At 47.2% G+C, this 18,227-nt stretch overlaps 1 protein-coding gene across 3 annotated transcripts in view; it reads right to left on the reverse strand.

The window, feature by feature from the left end:
- Window positions 1–558: 558 nt before the first annotated feature.
- Window positions 559–18,227, reverse strand: part of LOC105487260 (THO complex subunit 5) — a 41,567-nt gene continuing 23,898 nt past the window's right edge. For all 3 annotated transcript variants that reach the window (XM_071080365.1, XM_071080364.1, XM_071080366.1), the window contains 11 exons: window positions 17,864–17,904; window positions 17,512–17,611; window positions 15,255–15,363; window positions 10,443–10,544; window positions 9,472–9,568; window positions 8,471–8,585; window positions 6,724–6,827; window positions 6,490–6,577; window positions 4,275–4,390; window positions 3,367–3,557; window positions 559–756 (listed from right to left, as the gene is read on the reverse strand). In XM_071080365.1, coding sequence (XP_070936466.1) covers window positions 693–756; window positions 3,367–3,557; window positions 4,275–4,390; window positions 6,490–6,577; window positions 6,724–6,827; window positions 8,471–8,585; window positions 9,472–9,568; window positions 10,443–10,544; window positions 15,255–15,363; window positions 17,512–17,611; window positions 17,864–17,904 — 1,127 coding nt within the window. In that variant the 3' untranslated portion in view covers window positions 559–692. The remainder of the gene's footprint in view (window positions 757–3,366; window positions 3,558–4,274; window positions 4,391–6,489; window positions 6,578–6,723; window positions 6,828–8,470; window positions 8,586–9,471; window positions 9,569–10,442; window positions 10,545–15,254; window positions 15,364–17,511; window positions 17,612–17,863; window positions 17,905–18,227) is intronic.

Here is an 18,227-nt window from a genome sequence, read left to right on the forward strand (position 1 = left end):
AGCAGTAAGTAACTACTAATAGCATATTACTGGTCAACAGCAGGCTATTAGTTAAGTTTTTAGGGAGTCAAAAGTTATACACAGATTTTTCAACTGTGCAGGACAGGGGGTGTTGGTGCCCCTAATCCCTGAGTTGTTCAAGGATCAACTGAATTTGTCTTCTGTTTACACTGCACTGTCAGGCATTTATAACAGCCAACGATCAGAGACAATTTGTCCATCGGCAACCCTGACAGGGATAATGGGAAGAGCAGGTGGGGAGGGAACAGCTTTTGCTTTTTGTGCTCTGCTGCCTTTGGCTTCTCCTACCACCTCTTAACAGCAGGAACCTGGGATAATAAATACCAAGATCATGAGGACCTCACTCCCCAAAGCAGAAATAGGGTGTGCGTAGACAAGAGGTGAGCATCTCTCTGCAGCATTGGAATCTTTTTCCACTCTGCTTTTCTTGGCTGCTGAGAAAAAGTTTCTCTACAAATGCTTTTTCACACTGTGCCACAGCTCCCACCTGCCCTTCCAGACTGCAAAGCCACCCAGCAAGGAACCACAGACAAAGGCCACTGGTCAGGTGACGCTTTTTAATCGGCTGGTGTCTTTAGAGAATATCAAGAGTCACATGTGGGCCACAGCAGAAAGCAGAAGCCCAGGACTCAGGGTGAGGCCTTGGGGGAAACAACAGGCTGGGCGAGAGGTCAGCGATGGCTGAAGAATCCCTGAGGATGGTTGTATTTAAATGGCTTCATCCTGCTGGGACCCCTAGAGAAATAGGAGAACGTAGTAGTTAATAACACACCTTCCAGGCTGATAAAATAAATTATGGTTCATTCACACAAGGGAAAAAAAAAAAAGAGGCAGAGTTCTATGACACAGAATGTTGCGAGAAAAGCATACAGCAGAACAACATATAAGGTGAGATACTATTTTTGTAAAAATGTCTTTTTGTGCTTGCTAATGAGTGAACACAAACTTGGAAAGGCCCTCACTGACAGTGGCACTTCAGGGACATAGCTTTGGGCACCCTCACTTTTTAGGATTGTTTCTTTTTTTTTTTTTTTTTGAGACGGACTCTCTGTATCGCCCAGGCTGGAATGCAGTGGCACGATCTCAGCTCACTGCAACCCCTGCCTCCTGGGTTCAAGGGATTTTCGTGCCTCAGCCTCCCAAGTAGCTGGGATTACAGGCATGCACCACCACGCCTGGGTTTAGGTTGAGGTTTAGTTTAGGTTTCGCCATGTTGGCCAGGCTGGTGGAACTCCTGGCCTCAGGTCTCTTGCTGCCCATGCCAGCACTCTGCATCCTGGCCGGAGAGCCTTGCCTCTCACATCTACCAGCCATAGAGTTAACTGGATGTGAGTCACTGAAGGAGCACCTTCTCAGAATGTGGACAGAGGAGCTCAGCCTGGAGATACAACAAAGCCCTTCAAGAATGGGGTCCTTGGCCAGGCGCGGTGGCTCACGCCTGTAATCCCAGCACTTTGGGAGGCCAGGAGATCGAGACCATCCTGGCTAACACGGTGAAACCCCGTCTCTACTAAAAATGCAAAAAAATTAGCTGGGCGAGGCGGCGGGAGCCTGTAGTCCCAGCTACTCGGGAGGCTGAGGCAGGAGAATGGCGTGAACCCGGGAGGCGGAGCTTGCAGTGAGCCGAGATCGCGCCATTGCACTCCAGCCTGGGCGACTAAGTGAGACTCTGTCTCAAAAAAAAAAAAAAAAAAAAAAAAAAAAAAAAAGAATGGGGTCCTTTGGCCGGGAGGCGGAGGTTGCAGTGAGCCGAGATCATGCTACTACACTCCAGCCTGGGTGACAGAGTGAGACTCCATCTCAAAAAAAAAAAAAAAAGAAAAAAGAAAAAGAAATGGGTCCTTTGGGAACCATTAGAGAAGTGGAAATAAATGCCGGCCATGTGAGTTCCCACCCTGGAAATGTGTTAAAATGGGCTGGGCAGGTGGGAAGAGCTGAGGTCTCACACAAGCCCTCTAGGGAGAGCAAGTCCTAGAAGGTGCCAGCAACTGGCCACCAGCTCCACCTCCCAGCAGCCACTCAGAGCTGGAACTCGTTATTATGAGACAACACAATGAACCAGGCCAGTGGAGGTGTCAGATGAGGTGAGAGGATGCTGGGACTGCTTCTAGGGGCTGGAACTGGCTGTCCGAGAACAAGGTGAGGGAGAGGTAAGGTACTGTTTAGACTGACAGGGAACAAGGAGGGATGTCCTGATTAGAAACTGATTAGAAACAGATTATCACTCTTCTTCCCAAACACTGCTCCTCCCCAACCTCACTCAGAAGGGAAGGGATGCCTGAGCAGTGACATCTGCAGTTCTGAAACTGACTCTTAAAAGAACATGAGTTAGGGAATGAAAGGGAAATAAAAGACCCAAAACGAAAGAGAAAGGAAAAGTAGCTGGAAGTGCCATGAGCCCAGACACTCTGAGTACCAAGCTGTCAGGAACTGCTGGCATTTTCCAAGTCCCAGTCTTGTGCCAGGAAGCTTTACATGAATTTCTTCTGAAGCATCATGAGCTAGAAGGTATTACTTCCACCACTTCACTCTTCAGAAAATGGCAGTCAGGCGCAATGGCTCACGCCTGTAATCCCAGCACTTTGGGAGGCTGAGGCAAGCTGATCACTTCAACCTAGGAGTTTGAGACCAGCCTGGCTAATATGGTGAAACCTCATCTCTATAAAAACATTTAAATATTCGTTGGGTGTGGCAGTGCCTGCCTGTGGTCCCAGCTACTAGGGAGGCTGAGGCGGGAGGATCGTTTAAGCCCTGGAGGTCAAGACTGCAAGGCTGCAGTGGGCTATGATCGTGCTGTTGCACTCCAGTCTGGGCAAGAGAGTAAGACCCTGTCTCAAAGAAAAGAAAAGAAAAGAAAAAGTGGGGGGAGGGCTCAGAGCTAAGCAGAAGTGACTCTTCTAAGGTCAGCAGCAAAACAGAGATCTGCACTCCTCTGTCTTACTTCGAGGCTGGTTCCTTCTGTGCCACCTGACTGCCTAAGCTGCGGTTCTCACTGACAGGACAGTACCCTAGAAAGACCACAGCAGACTCCCTGGGTACAGGCGAGCATGCACACAGTTTAAAAAGCTTATTTGGACAGCAAAAAGCAAACAAACTCTATTGTTTTCCACGGAAAGTATAGAAAATAAAGTTCAGCCAAATCCTCTTGGCCAATACCTGGCATTGTTTATGTGGTTGGGTGACCCACCTTCAGGAGGTGTTGGTGAAAAACAGGTGGACCAGGGTGACAGGCACAGGCTTGAAGGGGAAGTTTCAGGAAGAAGCAAGCTCTCCCCAGAAAATGTGGCTCTGATCTCTGCCCCACATCACTGTGAGAAGTCACCAGGGCCCCAGACCTCCCCTCACCTGAAGAGCCGCAGACACATCTTCTCCTGGGGAAATTCCTTGGGCCCCTCCACACTGTCGTCATGGCTCTCGGTCTCCAGGTAAACATCCAGCAGCACACACAGCCGCTGCAGCTGGTTGGTCAACAGCTGGTGGCTGGGCCAAGGGCCACACAGCTCCTTGTAGCACACATTGACTTCACCCTCCATGGCCTGTGCGGTGGGAAAGCCAGCATCTCAGCACTACCTTCCTGCGTTTGGGGGACCACAATGGCCGGGCTTCCATTCCTAGATGGGCCTGAGCGCTGATGCCTCTGTAGGAGCTGGGCCATCAGATCAAGCTAGACTGGCTTGTCCTGAGGCCCCCTCATCAAGGCAATGAGGTCTTCCTAATTTTGACCCGTAACTTTCCCTGCCTCGTATGCCCAGAGCCAGGAAAACAGAGGTGTGCAGGGAAGGAGTCTCAAAATAAGACCTCAGTCAGAAGATGTTGGTTAAAAACGTGTTCCATGGCACGTTTGATTTAGTAGCTGCCACAGGCTGCTACTTAACAGCTGCAACGCTGATTAACAGCTACAATGCTGATTAACAGGTGCAACGATGTCATTCTTCATGTCATTCCAGTGCTTCTATAATGCTTCAGAGCTTATTCACATTTTTTTATAGGAGCCCAAGCCAATAATCTTTCAAGTAGGTATTTCTTCTTACTCTCTAAATGGGGAAACCTGCGAACCCCAAGGTAGGCAAGTAGGTCTGGGCTCTTTCCTCTATTACACCACACAGGCTCCAGCAAATTCTGCAAATCCTGGCACAACCTTCTGTTTTGGGAATTAAGGCAGTGCCCAAGCCTTCAGCTGCAGTGGGTTCTGCCACGGCCACCTCCCCCGGGAGCTTTACCTGCTCCTCCCGTCATCCCCAGCTGGGTCTTACCCGAATGTTGTCATCATTGCTGTTGGTTTTCTCCCCTTTCCAGTTCAAACAGAGCTGGAAAACAGGTGGGATGGAGGAGTAGCCAGGATTCAACACCACAGCGGCCTGCAGTTTGGCTGGGAAGAGAGGAGAGAGGAGGAAAGCTCAGTTCTAAGACCCAGCTTACTAGCCATGGCAGCCTCCCCACTGCACCCCTGAGGCCAGCTCAGATGTCTCCTATTAAATCTGAATGCTGCAGAGCACATTCTGGTACCAACTGTTCTAAAATGTCCTAAGTAGAATTGCCAGCTTGCAGAATGTGAGGTCCTATAATTGGTCTCTCCAAGGACTTTGACATATTTACTGTGCCACAAAGCTGTGGACTCCCCAGAGTCTGGTCCACCTTAGCTTTCTCCATGTGTTCTATTTGCTACTTTGATAGAAGTTTAATTGTCATTTCTTTATTTGCCAGCAAGCTAAGGATTTCTCCATGTGAAAGCTTACTATCTAATTTTTCAACAATATTGTGTATCAACTGTTACATCAAATACATTTTCTCTATTTTCATTTGATTTTTACATACTTTGTTACACAAAATTCTTTATACTAGCCAACATGTAGAGAGTCCTTACTGTATCCCAGGCACTGTGGTAAACCCTCTAGACACATTTTATTTCATCCTAACAGTAATTCTATGAGTTAGGTACTATTATCATCATCTTCATTTTACACATAAAGAAACAGGCTCTGACAGAAACTTCTCTACCATCAAATAATTGGAAAGTAGCAGTGCTGAGTTTAACCAGAACTGGCTGATACCAAAGCTGTGTTCATAATTACTAAACAAAATATTTGTGTTTTTGAACATACTCATTTTTTCTCTGGTGAAAGCCTTTGCCTTTTTCAACAGGAGGATATTTACGTTCTCAAGTGGGATAGGTTTGCCACTTCTTTTTAGTTATTTTTTGCAGGGGAGAGTTTAATTCTCTGACCACTAGTTATTCAAGTAACAGAGGAGAGGAGAGGAGAGGTTAACATAATTCTTCCCTAACAGTCAGAATATTAACTAAAAAGTTGTGGCCAGGCGTGGTGGCTCACGCCTATAATCCCAGCACTGTGGGAGGCCGAGGCGGGTGGATCACAAGGTCAGGAGATCGAGACCATCCTGGCTAACATGGTGAAACCCTGTCTCTACTAAAAATACAAAAATTAGCCAAGTGTGGTGGCAGGTGACTGTAGTCCCAGTTACTCAGGAGGCTGAGGCAGGAGAATGGCGTGAACCCGGGGGGTGGAGCTTGCAGTGAGCCGAGATTGCGCCACTGCACTCCAGCCTGGTGACAGAGCAAGACTCCGTCTCAAAAAAAAAAAAAGTGTGTGGTGGGGAAAGGATGGAAAGCAAATGTATAAAATCCAAATAGTGGTCACCTATTAGGAGAAAGGGAATAAAGTGGGATAGGGAGGCCTCAACCGTATCTGAAATAATTCAGCTTCTTCAGAATGTTTTTTTAGAAGACATGAAGAATAGAAAGAGAAGCAAGTGGGGTAGTGAGGACAGAAACTCTGATACCAAAGAGTTCAACTTTCCTTACAGTTCTGGAACTGTCTTAGAACTACAACTTCCTCAGCTCAGCACCAAGTCTTGGGGGTGTCAGATCCCACAGGCAGTGCCAGGCTTGCCGCGCCTTGGGTGGGACAACAGCATAACAGCCGAAACACAGCATCCCAGGACTTCAGCAGGGAACCCTGGCAGAGTTGGATGCCAGAAGAGGTGTGAAGAATCAGAGCTTTCAATGCCTCTGAAGTGAGAACAGGGACTGCAGAAGAGGGAGGGAGGCCCTGTGACCCTGCCCTTTACAACCTGAGAGTGACCCCTCAGCCCTGCTATGAAGAGGGAGAAAGAGGAGATGTCTGGTGTAGAGAGCGGTGAAGGAAAGAGCAAAGAGCTCAGGCTCAGCGCTCAGACTGGGCTTGTAACTAAGCCCGAATTTCCTCCCCAGTAAAATGGAAATGACAGCACCACCCCTAGGACTGCAGTGAGGGTTCAGTGAGACAGAGCGTGTGTGTGACTGTGTTGCAGAATGAGTCCTTGCTGAACAGGCTCTCACGATCATTATTATCTGTTAAGTCCTTGCAGCAGGATTCCAGGATCTTCTGCTTTCTTTGGGCAACCCCCAAGAGTGTTTGATTCTTGGCAGCGCCCTTTGTCTAGAACCCCTGTAATCACCAGAGCAATTACCTGTGCCCCTTTCGATGAGTGCCATGTAGTAGAGATTGGTGTCCCCAGCCAGTCCCGCATCCACAATGTCTTTGGTGAAATGCAGCTCCTAGAAGAGGTACCACAGACAAGAAGTGAACTACTGGCTCCTCTAGTTAAATCCCCTGCCCTTCCAATCAGGTGGCAGGAGCTGGAAGGTGACATGGTCCTGCATTCCTCAGGACAGTAAGGGTAACTTTTCACTCCTTCACCTACCATGTAATCCTCATGGGCAACTGTCACCCATTTCACCAGGCGAGAGACAACCTTGGCAGGGAAGAGGTACTGGCAATCACTGGTAACTGGCACAATGCCATGTTCTAAAAGAGAGCAAGACAGGTGACGTCACAGGTAGAAATCAGGTGCCACAGATGGGTAACTGGCATCCTCCTGGGGCTCTCTGAAGGGCTCAGATGGCCCGGCCAGCTATCCTGGTACACCTGGCACTCAAGTACCCAGGTCAGCATGTGCCAGGAATGCAAGCATGTCAACCTGACCTTCACCCAGTGCTGTGTGCTTGTGGCCAGATCCAGTGCCAGCATTTACGGTGCTTTCTCTTTAATGCAAATGATAGCCTGCCAAAGAAAAACCCCTGCAGCCAGAACTAGGGAGGATGCCCCTGCAGCAGTTGACTGTTAATTAGATCAAACAGCCTAGAGGCCTGCATTTTCATAGCTGACCTTGATGGAGGAAACAACTGAAGTGTTGTGTGTCAGGGAGAAGAGCCAGAGAACTGCTCCAGGGTAAATTCCTGCTGGCATTTCAATAAGCAAATACGGCCAACATAGTAAGTGCTGTCCAAAATGACAAGCTCCCAACCTTGGGACAACAAACTCAGCAATGCTGATGGGGAGCAAGGCCCCATGGACAAACATCGGTGCTCTGGAGAGATCAGCAGCCATGTGGAGTCCAATAACTGGTGGGGAGTGGTCTCCAGATGTGTCCTGGAAACCCAATGCCTTTCCTGACAGATACTCTTTTTTTCATTTATTTTTTTACTTTTTATTTTGAGATGGAGTCTCGCTTTGTTGCCCAGGCTGGAATCTTGGCTCACTGCAGCCTCCACCTCTCAGGTTCAAGCAATTCTCTGCTTCAGCCTCCTGAGTAGCTGGAATACAGGTGCATGCCACCATGCCCAGCTAATTTTTGTATTTTTAGTAGAGACGGGGTTTTACCATGTTGGCAGGCTGGTCTTGAACTCCTGATCTCAAGAGATCTGTCTGCCTTGGCCTCCCAAAGTGCTGTGATTACAGGCAAGAGTCACCGTGCCTGGCCCAGAGACTCTTTTAGATCAGAAAAATCTTGACCCCATCCCCCTGCCACTGTAAGCACCTTGAACATGGTAAGCATGTGACAACCATTTACTGAGTGAATAAACTAAAAGAAACTCCCAAATGCCACCACCTAAGTCAGTGGCTCATCATTATCACTTGGGAGCTTAGAAGAAAACATAGGCTCAGCCTCACCCTGGGGAACATCAGGTCGGTAGGCCTTGGGGAAGGGATATGCGAGTCGCTCCCTGAACAGCTATATTCAAATAAGCTGACTGTGAGCCACAGAGCCAGGGGCAGGGGTTCACTGTGCTCAGTTCTTCTCCCAGCACTATGCTCAGTGCCAGGTATGAATCAGGATCTCATTAAATATGTGTCGAATGCACATCAAAATCTGCAATGCATGGCCTAGGATGAGTTGCCCCTGACCAATCCACAAACCTGTGCTACCCAATGGCTCTGTGCCTCCTCTGTGAGGCAGGACAGCACTGACGGCTCTAAGGGGGAGCTCAGCCCTCTGCCTGGACAGGCCTGGAGCTCTCCCCAGTGGCTCTGCCAAGATGCCCACTCTGTAAAGCCAGGAATCCAGGTCTTGTATTTGTCATCAGGATTCAAGTTTTAAGTGAAAGGCTAAGTTGTTGTCTGTGTGTTACCTGAGTGACTCTTAAACCACCACCCCATCATCAGCTTACCTAGGGATGCAAACTGTTTGTGGAGGGCCAGGCGGGACTGCACCCTGGTCTTCAGAAGTTTCATGGTGGTCTCCATGTGGCTGGCGCTCAGCGAGTGGTCAGCAATCACTGTTTGCTGTGAGGTGAGTGACAATGAGACACACACACAAGTGCTCCCCCATCCCTTCCTCTGGGCACCATCTCTCTCCTGGGACCTGCCTGCCTGCAACAGCCTGGATTATCCGTGCCCCAAGATGGGTACTTTAGATATGGCAGGGTTTATCTGCTATGACAGGCCAGATGCTGAGTCCTGGCAGAAACAACACAGTATGCTGGGTTCTTGAGAAGCTGTGTCCAACTCCTGAGGAAAGGCAGGCTTCTGCTAAGGGGCCAGGCCCCCTGGATTTCTGCTCATGCCTCATATTTGGCACCTGCACACAAGAACAAGGGCAGCAGAGCCTGCAGCCATGAGTCCCAGAGCAAGGACTCAAGCTACCTGGGTCTAGAAGGCTACTAGGCTCAGAGAAAAGGCAAAAGGTACCTAAACTCTTGTAAGTCTAAGACACTTTAGTGTCCTGAGTGGACAGAAGACAGGTCACAGCTCTGAGGGGACACGTTCTGCCAGTTCAAAACTCCAAAGGCCATGACAGGCCTTTTTTTTTTTTTTGAGACAGAGTTTTGCTCTTGTTGCCCAGGCTGGAGTGCAGTGGCTTGATCTCGGCTCACTGCAACCTCCACCTCCCTGGTTCAAGTGATTCTCCTGCTTCAGCCTCCTGAACAGCTGGGATTATAGGCACGTGCCACCACACCCAGCTTTTTTGTATTTTTAGTACAGACACGGTTTCATCATGTTGGCCAGGCTGGTCTTGAACTCCTGACCTCAGGTGATCCACCTGCCTCGGCCTCCCAAAGTACAGGGATTATAGGTGTGAGCCACCATGCCTGGCCTGGCTTTTCTAGAGTCTATACAGGAAGAGAGGAGGTAAGCTCCTCAGCCAAGTAGATGAGATCAGTGTACAGACCTGGGGCTGCTCTTTGGGGAAGTGGAGGCCACCAAGCTTCTGTACCCACAAGTAGGGGTGACCTAGCTCAAGTACATAGTCGCTCAAAGTCAGGATGCTGCAGAAAAGAAAATAAATAAAATTGTGCTGTAAGTCATTTCTGCTGTGGTCCCAGGATACAGCCCTCCTCCAATCCTCCCATGCCCTCCAGACCAGCCAGTCCTGCAGGTTTGGCCATGTTTACAGCCAGGCTGCTGGCAGAGCCCTTCCACTCTGTCAGTTCCCTACTGTGAATTTCATCTCTCTCATATTCACTTTCCTCTTTTTTCCTTTTCTTCTTGCAGCCTCAACTCATAAGCAAATATCAAATACAAAGGCAGTGTACTAATGTCTTTATTGGTCTACCAATTTAGAAAATATTTTAAAAATTAATCCTCAGATAATTAAAACGTCAGACATTTTTATTGTATCACATATTATTATGCTTCCAGAGGGGTTGTTTTTCTTTTTGTTTTTGTTTTGAGACAGGGTCTGGCTCTGTTTTCCCCAGGCTGCAGTGCAGTGGCATGACCATGGCTCACTGCAGCCTCAACCTCCTGTGCTCATGCAATTCTCCCACCTCAGCCTCCCCAGTAGCTGCGACTACAAATGCCTGCCACCACGCCTGGCTAATTTTTGTATTTCTTGTAGAGACAGGGTTTTGCCATGTTGCCCAGGCTGGTCTCGAACTCCTGAGCTCAAGGAATCCACCCGCCTTGGCCTTCCAAAGTGCTGGGATTATAGGCATGAGCCACCACACCCAGCATGTTTCCGAGTTTTTATCCTTCCACCCTTTTCTGTGATCTCCCTTTGCCTTGTAAGCAAGAAAGAACAAGCATTCCCTTCCTATCCTCTAGGTTACCTCTGGCCCTAACAGGTCTCCAGCATTTAGCTTGAGCCACCAGAGAAACTCAGAAGTAGAGAGCTAGGAGAAGAGGAAACTGCTGACTCACCCAACTTTATCAAACTGATACTGATTGGCTGGATTCGGAGTTTTCTTTCCATGATCCCCAGGATACAAGCAACTCAGGACTGAGTCAGGAGACAGCAAGTCACTAGAAAAGGAAAAACAGTCCACAGTGAGAATGCAGCCAACATCTTTCTTCAACATAAGCTTGGGCAATTCGGGATGGTAATGCCACATCTCACTGATGCCAGCATTTATTGAAGGCTTTCTGCAGGCCAGACCCTTTATATGCTTGAGGTCATTGCATCCTTACAACCCTATAGGGAGGATTATCATTTCCATTTTATAGAGGAAAAACTCAAGGCTCTAAAAGATATGGCTTGTTCAAGATCACACTGCTAGTAAGTGCTAGAGGTGGGTTTATATTGTCTGATCAAACAGACTAGTACTCTTAATCATTAATTTTTAAAAACTCATCCCTTCAAGATTTATATGGTGCCCAGGACCTTACCTCAGGGGAGCAAAGTCCCATGACACCAGCAATAGAAATCATTTCAATTTTCATAAAAGCAGAACAGACTCCTTTCTGCTACAGAGAGAACAAGTGTGCAGCTTTGGTGCTATGTCTATCTCACTTTGACCACATCTTATGCTAATCACAGAAAAAGGGCCCCTGTACGTTCCCAGAAAAAGATACAATCACATACATTGGAGACAAGGTGATCCAGCACTACAAGCGGAGAGAAATAGTGATGCTACTGCCACCCACCTGGGATGGTTCGGGCACAGTTTGTCATTAAACATGACAAGCAAAGAAGAGATAATGTGGGAGGGTAATGTAGTGATTTTATCACAAAGGATGACAAGGCCCATTCTTTCCCTGAACCAAAGTGGGTTCTCCCTCATCTTTCCATGAATAACATCAGGAGCAACTTGGGCAGCACGTGCCTATCCTGCGTTTTGGCCCCAGCATGCCTTCAGGAACTCCACACTGGGACAGTGCAGGCTTCCAGCTCTTCCCTACTCTGTCTCACTGAGTATCCCTGTTCCCCAAGGTCTTCGCCCCCTTCACCGCCTCAAACGGAGAACTGACTACAAAACAAATAAAACGTTTCAGTCTTTTAGCAAGTGTTTAGGGACTATTACCAACAGACTGAATCAATCTATTAGTAAATAAATAAAACAGAACTAAAACTGCCCACGATGAAGGTTATTAATTGACAAAACCTGAAGAAGGAATCAAACCTTCTTGGCAAAATTTATATCTGCAACATGTGGCTCAAGACAACTGCACTTGGTAAAAATGAACATAAAAGGAAAGGCTCTTTATAGTCATAAAAATATAACACCAAAACAAAAAAATTTCTCAACCAGTCAAATCTTATAAAATTTTGATAAAAAATAAGGGATTACAAAAACCTTAGTGGTCGGGTGCAGTGGCTCACGCCTGTAATCCCAGCACTTTGGGAGGCCGAGGAGGGGAGATCACGAGGTCAAGAGATCGAGACCATCTCTACTGAAAATACAAAAATTAGCCCAGCATGGTGGCACGAGCCTGTAGTCCCAGCTACTCGGGAGACTGAGGCAGGAGAATTGCTTGAACCTGGGAGGTGGAGGTTACAGTGAGCTAAGATCGCACCACTGCACTCCGGCCTGGGCGACAGAGCGAGACTCAGCCTCAAAAAAACAAAAAACAAAAAACAAAACATTAACTCTCAAGACTAGCCTGGCCAACATGGCAAAACCCCATCTCCACTAAAAATACAAAAATCAGCTGGGCGTGGTGGCACATGCCTGTAATCTCAGCTACTTGAGAGGCTGAGGCAGGAGAATCATTTGAATCGGGCAGGTGGAGGTTGCAGTGAGCCAAGATCACACCACTGCACTCCAGCCTGGGCGACAGAGAGAGACTCCTTCTCTAAATAAATAAATAAATAAATAAATAAATAAATAAATAAATAAAATGAAATAAAAACATTAACTCTGTCAGGTAGAATTTTAAAAAATTCTCTAATGAATTAACAGATCTAGGCAACAGCTGTCAATGACAGTAACATCACAAAAACTGAGAGAGCCTCTGCTTCTTGATGCAAGTATTCAACAACTATGACATAGTCCTGCCCTCTACCCAACCCACCACCGCAAAAAAAATATAATCCGATCAAGTCTTTAAGCCAACTCCCCGTTCACAAGAACATACAGGGAGAAAGACGAACACATTTAACGTATCCGATACCACAGGGACGTAGTTCTCAAAATCCAGACTAGGTAGAACCTACAGAGCAAACGACCCATTTTCTCCAACAAATAAAAAGATGGTGGAAAGCCCAAGACAATAAATCTTACGAGAAAACAAAAAAGATGGCAGGACATTCTGATAAGAAGACACTTGAGAGAAGCTTTGCTCATTGGCAATGTATGGGCCTTATCGTGATCCAGACCCAAAACACAAAACTATTAAAAAAAAAAAAAAAAGTTGTTGGCCGGGCGCGGTGGCTCAAGCCTGTAATCCCAGCACTTTGGGAGGCCGAGACGGGCGGATCATGAGGTCAGGAGTTCGAGACCATCCTGGCTAACACGGTGAAACCCCGTCTCTACTAAAAAATACAAAAAACTAGCCGGGCGAGGTGGCGGGCGCCTGTAGTCCCGGCTACTCGGGAGGCTGAGGCAGGAGAATGGCGTAAAAACCCGGGAGGCAGAGCTTGCATTGAGCTGAGATCCGGCCACTGCACTCCAGCCTGGGCGACACAGCGAGACTCCGTCTCAAAAAAAAAAAAAAAAAAAAAAAAATTGTTTATCTGAAACCCCCCTCCCCCAAAAAAATGTATGAAAAAATCGGGGAAATTAGAATGATAGTACACAATATCCAGGAATTAGTATGAGAATATATCCTTATGTTTCAATAGATAAATCAATAAAACTGTATGCCAGGTTGGTGTCTTCATGTGGCCAAAGGCAGCCTGGATTTGAGCAAAGGCTTGTGGGCTGGCAGTCCAGAGTCTTGGGCTTTAAGTCCAATGCTGTGATAAGTGGTTGTATGCTCCCTGGACCTCAGTTTCTCTATTTGTAAAATAGGGGGATGAGCTAGACAACACCTGAAGGAATAAAAGACCTAATCCCAGTTTCACAGTGGCATCTCCTTTTAAGTCTCCTCCCTGTTTGGGGGTCAGAGCCCACCTGCCAATGACAGCAGTGGTACACAGATCTCGCTGACTTTGAATCATAATTCTCCACTCTCTACCTGTGACCTTGAGGCAACCCCTTAACTGTCCAGAGCCTCAGTTAACTCACCTCGTAGAGTTATTGTGAAAGTTACAAGAGTCAATGATGATAAATCAGCTGTCCTTTACCAAGTGCTTCATCTATGCTAAGCATTTGACCTGACTCTTCAGAAGCACCCTGGCAGGGGATATTATAATTAACAACCACAGAGCGAGGAAACAGATTCTGAGGCCAGGTATACAGCTTAGTGAAGAGCTGGAGGTGAGCATGCAATAAAGCCAAGCTGCAGCCCTGTTATTAGCATGTAGGGCACCTAAGAAATGAACAAGCAGAACGTTCATGATGAGCTCTACCACGATCTGGGGGCCCTAGAGCTCCTCACTGAACTGAGAGCCCTGGACAGTGTCACTGGGTGCTCAGAAGCAAGCCCTGGGCTCCCTCTGCTGGGGTCAGATGGGAATAGGGTCAGTTTCATCCAGAGCACCCCTGGGGGGGGTCCAACAACACTCTCAGGCACAGCAACCAAAGCTGCTGTGGACTGAAGGGGATGGGGACTCTAAGAGCAGAGTCTAAAACCCAAGAGACACCATCATCATGGGGAACTGGAAGGGGTGGAAAGAGCCCTGCTCCACCAGGCACCAGAGCTATACCTCCCTAAGCCTCAGTGGTCTTTCTACAGCTGACAGTGGGACTAGGTCACGGCAGTGCTCTTGTGAATGGAAGCTATTTCACCCTCAGAACCCCTTGACCCTTCTTCCCACCCATGTTTGCAGAACAAGGATGTCATGATTGGGCTGGGTACAGTGACTCATGCCTGGAATTCCAGCACTGAGAGAGGCAGAGACAGGAGGACTGCTTGAGGCCAGGAGTTCAAGACCACCCTGGGCAGCATAGCAAGATCCCATTTCTATAAAATAAAAATAGAAAGTCAGCCAGGCATGGTGGCATGCACCTGTAGTCCTAGTTACTCAGGAGGCTGAGGTAGGAGGATCACTACAGCCCAGACATTTGAGGCCACAGTGAGCTATGATCATGCCATGGTCCTCCAGTCTGGGCAACATAGTGAGACTGTGTATCAACAAAAATATAAATTAAAAAAAAGAACACTGTAGTCAGGGCCTTCCTGGGGAGGCGATGATGGCTGTCATTACTGTGCCTCTGCTCACTCTTCTCAAAACTCTCACAGGGACCCACCACAGTCCTCCCACCACCCAGATAAGGACATGGGCTTGGGCTGCGCTGGGGAGCAAAAATCCCAGCACCTTGGGATAGAAAGAGAAAAGGGAAAGAGTGGCCTAAATTTGTCAACCTGCTAATCTCTGCCAAATCTCATTTTCTATTCACACACTTTCCACTGGTAGCAAAAAGCTGGTGCTCTGCCCCACCTACTCAATTTGCAAATATGCTGTTGTCACTTCTATCATCTTCTGTGTAGCAAGAGGACTTCACAAATTAAAGAATGCTTTCTAAGATACCAGCAAATGTGCCAGGACTTCTGGTCCATCTGGATACAAGACAAGTCAACACAGCTGTGGACCTCTCCAGAGCCAGAGGGAGGAACCGAGAGCAGCCCCGCAAAGAGGCTCTCACCACCTCCCCATCCCGTGTGTCACTGCCCAGAGCGCCTGCCCAGTACCCTGCACTGATGGGGGTGATCAGCTCTGTGGCGGTTGTCACTTTGGCTTTTACTGTCATGATGTTGAGGTTCATGAGGTAGTAGAAAGTCAGGTGAAGCACGCTGTCATCTGGAGGGGAGGAAGACGAGAGAATTTATGAGTCAAACACTCAGAGCAGAATCAACAGAGTCATAGGGAGTAGCAAGGGAGCGGGGTAACGCGTTGAAAACCTAACCACTAGGTATTATGCCCACTACCTGGGTGACGGATCATTCATACCCCAAACCTCAGGACCACGCAAAATAGTGTAACAAACCGGCACATGTACCCCCAGAATCGAAAACAAAAGTTGAAATTATAATAAAAAAAGAAAAAGAAAATCAGAATCATAGAAAAATTCAAACAGACTTTTACAATCATTTACTATAAAAACAAAATTGGCCGGGCGCAGTGGCTCACGCCTGTAATTCCAACACTTTGGGAGGCCGAGGCGGGCGAATCAGGAGGTCAGGAGATCGAGACCATCCTAGATAACAAGGTGAAACCCTGTCTTTACTAAAAATACAAAAAAATTAGCTGGGCGTGGTGATGGGCGCCTGTAGTCCTAGCTACTCAGGAGGTTGAGGCAGGAGAATGGCATGAACCCAGGAGGCGGAGCTTGCAGTGAGCTGAGATGATGCCACTGCACTCCAGCCTGGGCAACAGAGCAAGACTCCATGTCAAGAAGGAAAAAAAAAAAAATCACGACAGTAATATAGTGAATAAAAAGAAGCAAAGAGAGCACCTACAAATTCTTTGCTACTCTTCCCACCAACAGGTAGGGCTTAATTTCTCTGCCCTTGAGCATGGGCTGGACTTAGTGACACAGCTTCTAACAAATACAAGATAGAATGGGAACCACGTGATCAAGGTCAATATCAGCAGAAATAAGACAGTGATATCAGGTAGCCCTGATATGACATGATAGCAAGGATCTCATCTATGCTATTCTCCCCCAAAATCCATAATCTCAAGTCTAATCAAGGTCATGAAACACAAGGAAAGACTGAGAAACTGTCACTGCCTGGAGGAGACTGAGAAGCATGGCAACTAAATGCACTTTGAGACCCTGGCTTGGATCCTGGAACATAAAAAGGACATTAATTGAAAAAGGAAGAAACTAAAAAAATTCTGTCATTTAGTTAACAGTATTGGACCAATGAAATTAAGAGTGGTGTGGATCACTGGTAATCATACCATCTATAATTAAGATGTAACTTTAAGGGAAGCTGAATGAAGAGTATATAGGAACTCATATTATTTTGGCAAGTCTTCTATGAGTCTAAAATTATCTCAAAGTCAGCCACGGTGGTGCATGCTTCAGTCCCAGCTACTTAGGAGGCTGAGGCAGGAGGATCATTTGAGCCCAGGAGTTCAAGACCAGCCTGGGTAACATGATAAAACCCCATCTCTAAAAAAAATACAAAAATTAACTGGCATGATGGCATGTGCCTGTAGCCCCCGCTACCTGGGAGGCTGAGGTGGGAAGAACGATTGAGCCCAGGAGGTTGAGCTGTAGTGAGCCGTGATCATGCCACTGCACTCCAGACTGGATGACAAGAGTGAGACCCTATCTCTAAAAACAACCAACCAACCAGCAAAAAGACAACCAGTGTGTAGAGCCTATTTCCATTTGTGTAAAAAATAAAGTGGGAAGTGGATAAATACACATTTGTATAAAAGCTTCTAGGTGCAAAGAATCTTTCTGGAAAAAATATAAGAAGTCTGTAATAATGGTTGCCCTTGGAGGTGAGACCTAGGACTGGTATCTAGGAACCTGGGGTGGGAGGGAAACTTAAATTTTATTGTTAGCTCTTATACTGCTAGAACATTTTATTATGTGGTAGTTTTTCATACAAACCAACTTCAAAACATACACTCTGCAGAATACAAAGTTCTACTTATATTTACCAAATTAAACATGTTGGTCTTATTACTCAAAACCTGTATGCTTTTGCAACTTGTTCTAGATATTTGACTTGCCAGATTCAGAAAGAGGTGTGGTTTTCTCAAGCTTCTGCCTTATGTGACTGGAGTTTTGTTGCTATGTTGTTACGGTTATGACTTAACAACAAAAAGAAACAAATTCCATGCAAAACAATAAGGAAAGACAAAGCAACATGAAATGGGAATTCTTTGTTGGGCAAATAGGCGTCTGGCTCCTGGACCCTCTGCATCTGCAGCTAGGTGAACTCTTAGGTGCTACAGATCCCCTAAACAAGGTGAGTGTAGCCAGACCTTTGCACTTCAGGTCGAGCATGACGGACAGTGGGTGCCTCTTCAGCATCTCTTTGCGTTTGTCGTCCAACTGAACCCCCAGTGTGGGCCTCCGGCGTTTCTGGACAAAGGAATGTGCCAAGCTGATGAGCACCGGTCATACCAATCTCCCCTTCCCTCTCCCAACCAGCCAGGCCTCAACCCTACTGCCTGGCACCTGCTGCTTCAGCTAGCTGGGTTGCCAGACTCCCCTCCCAGCAGCCTTTTCTTTCAAACCTCTTTCTTCTGCTTCTAGGGAGGATGGCACCTGCAAACAAGCATGCCCCAGTGCATGCAGCTGCTTGATGCTCCCATAAAAGAAAGTGGTTCTCACCGTGGTCTGCTCCTCCTCAGCATCCGAGTCACTCTCGTCATCTGCAGCCACAGAGAGAAGGCAGCTAGAGGTGAGGGGGCTCCAAATGCTCCCTAAAGCACTCCAACCCACATGGCATAAAGGGGCCCTGACTCTGTCTTTGGTAAATGAGTTTCTCTATAACAAATAATAAATTAACTTGCTGCTTCTTATTCAGTATAGAAAACATGGTGAAGAAAAAAGAAAAAAGGCCTTACTTGCTTTACCTTATTTAATCCACATAACAATCCTACATGAGGTGTTACTATCTGTTTTCACAAATGAATAAGCTGAGGCTCTGAAATGTTAAATACCTTCCTCGGGGTCAGTCGGCTAGTGAGTGGCA

Source organism: Macaca nemestrina, chromosome 15, assembly GCF_043159975.1.
Source record: "Macaca nemestrina isolate mMacNem1 chromosome 15, mMacNem.hap1, whole genome shotgun sequence".
Taxonomy (NCBI): domain Eukaryota; kingdom Metazoa; phylum Chordata; class Mammalia; order Primates; family Cercopithecidae; genus Macaca; species Macaca nemestrina.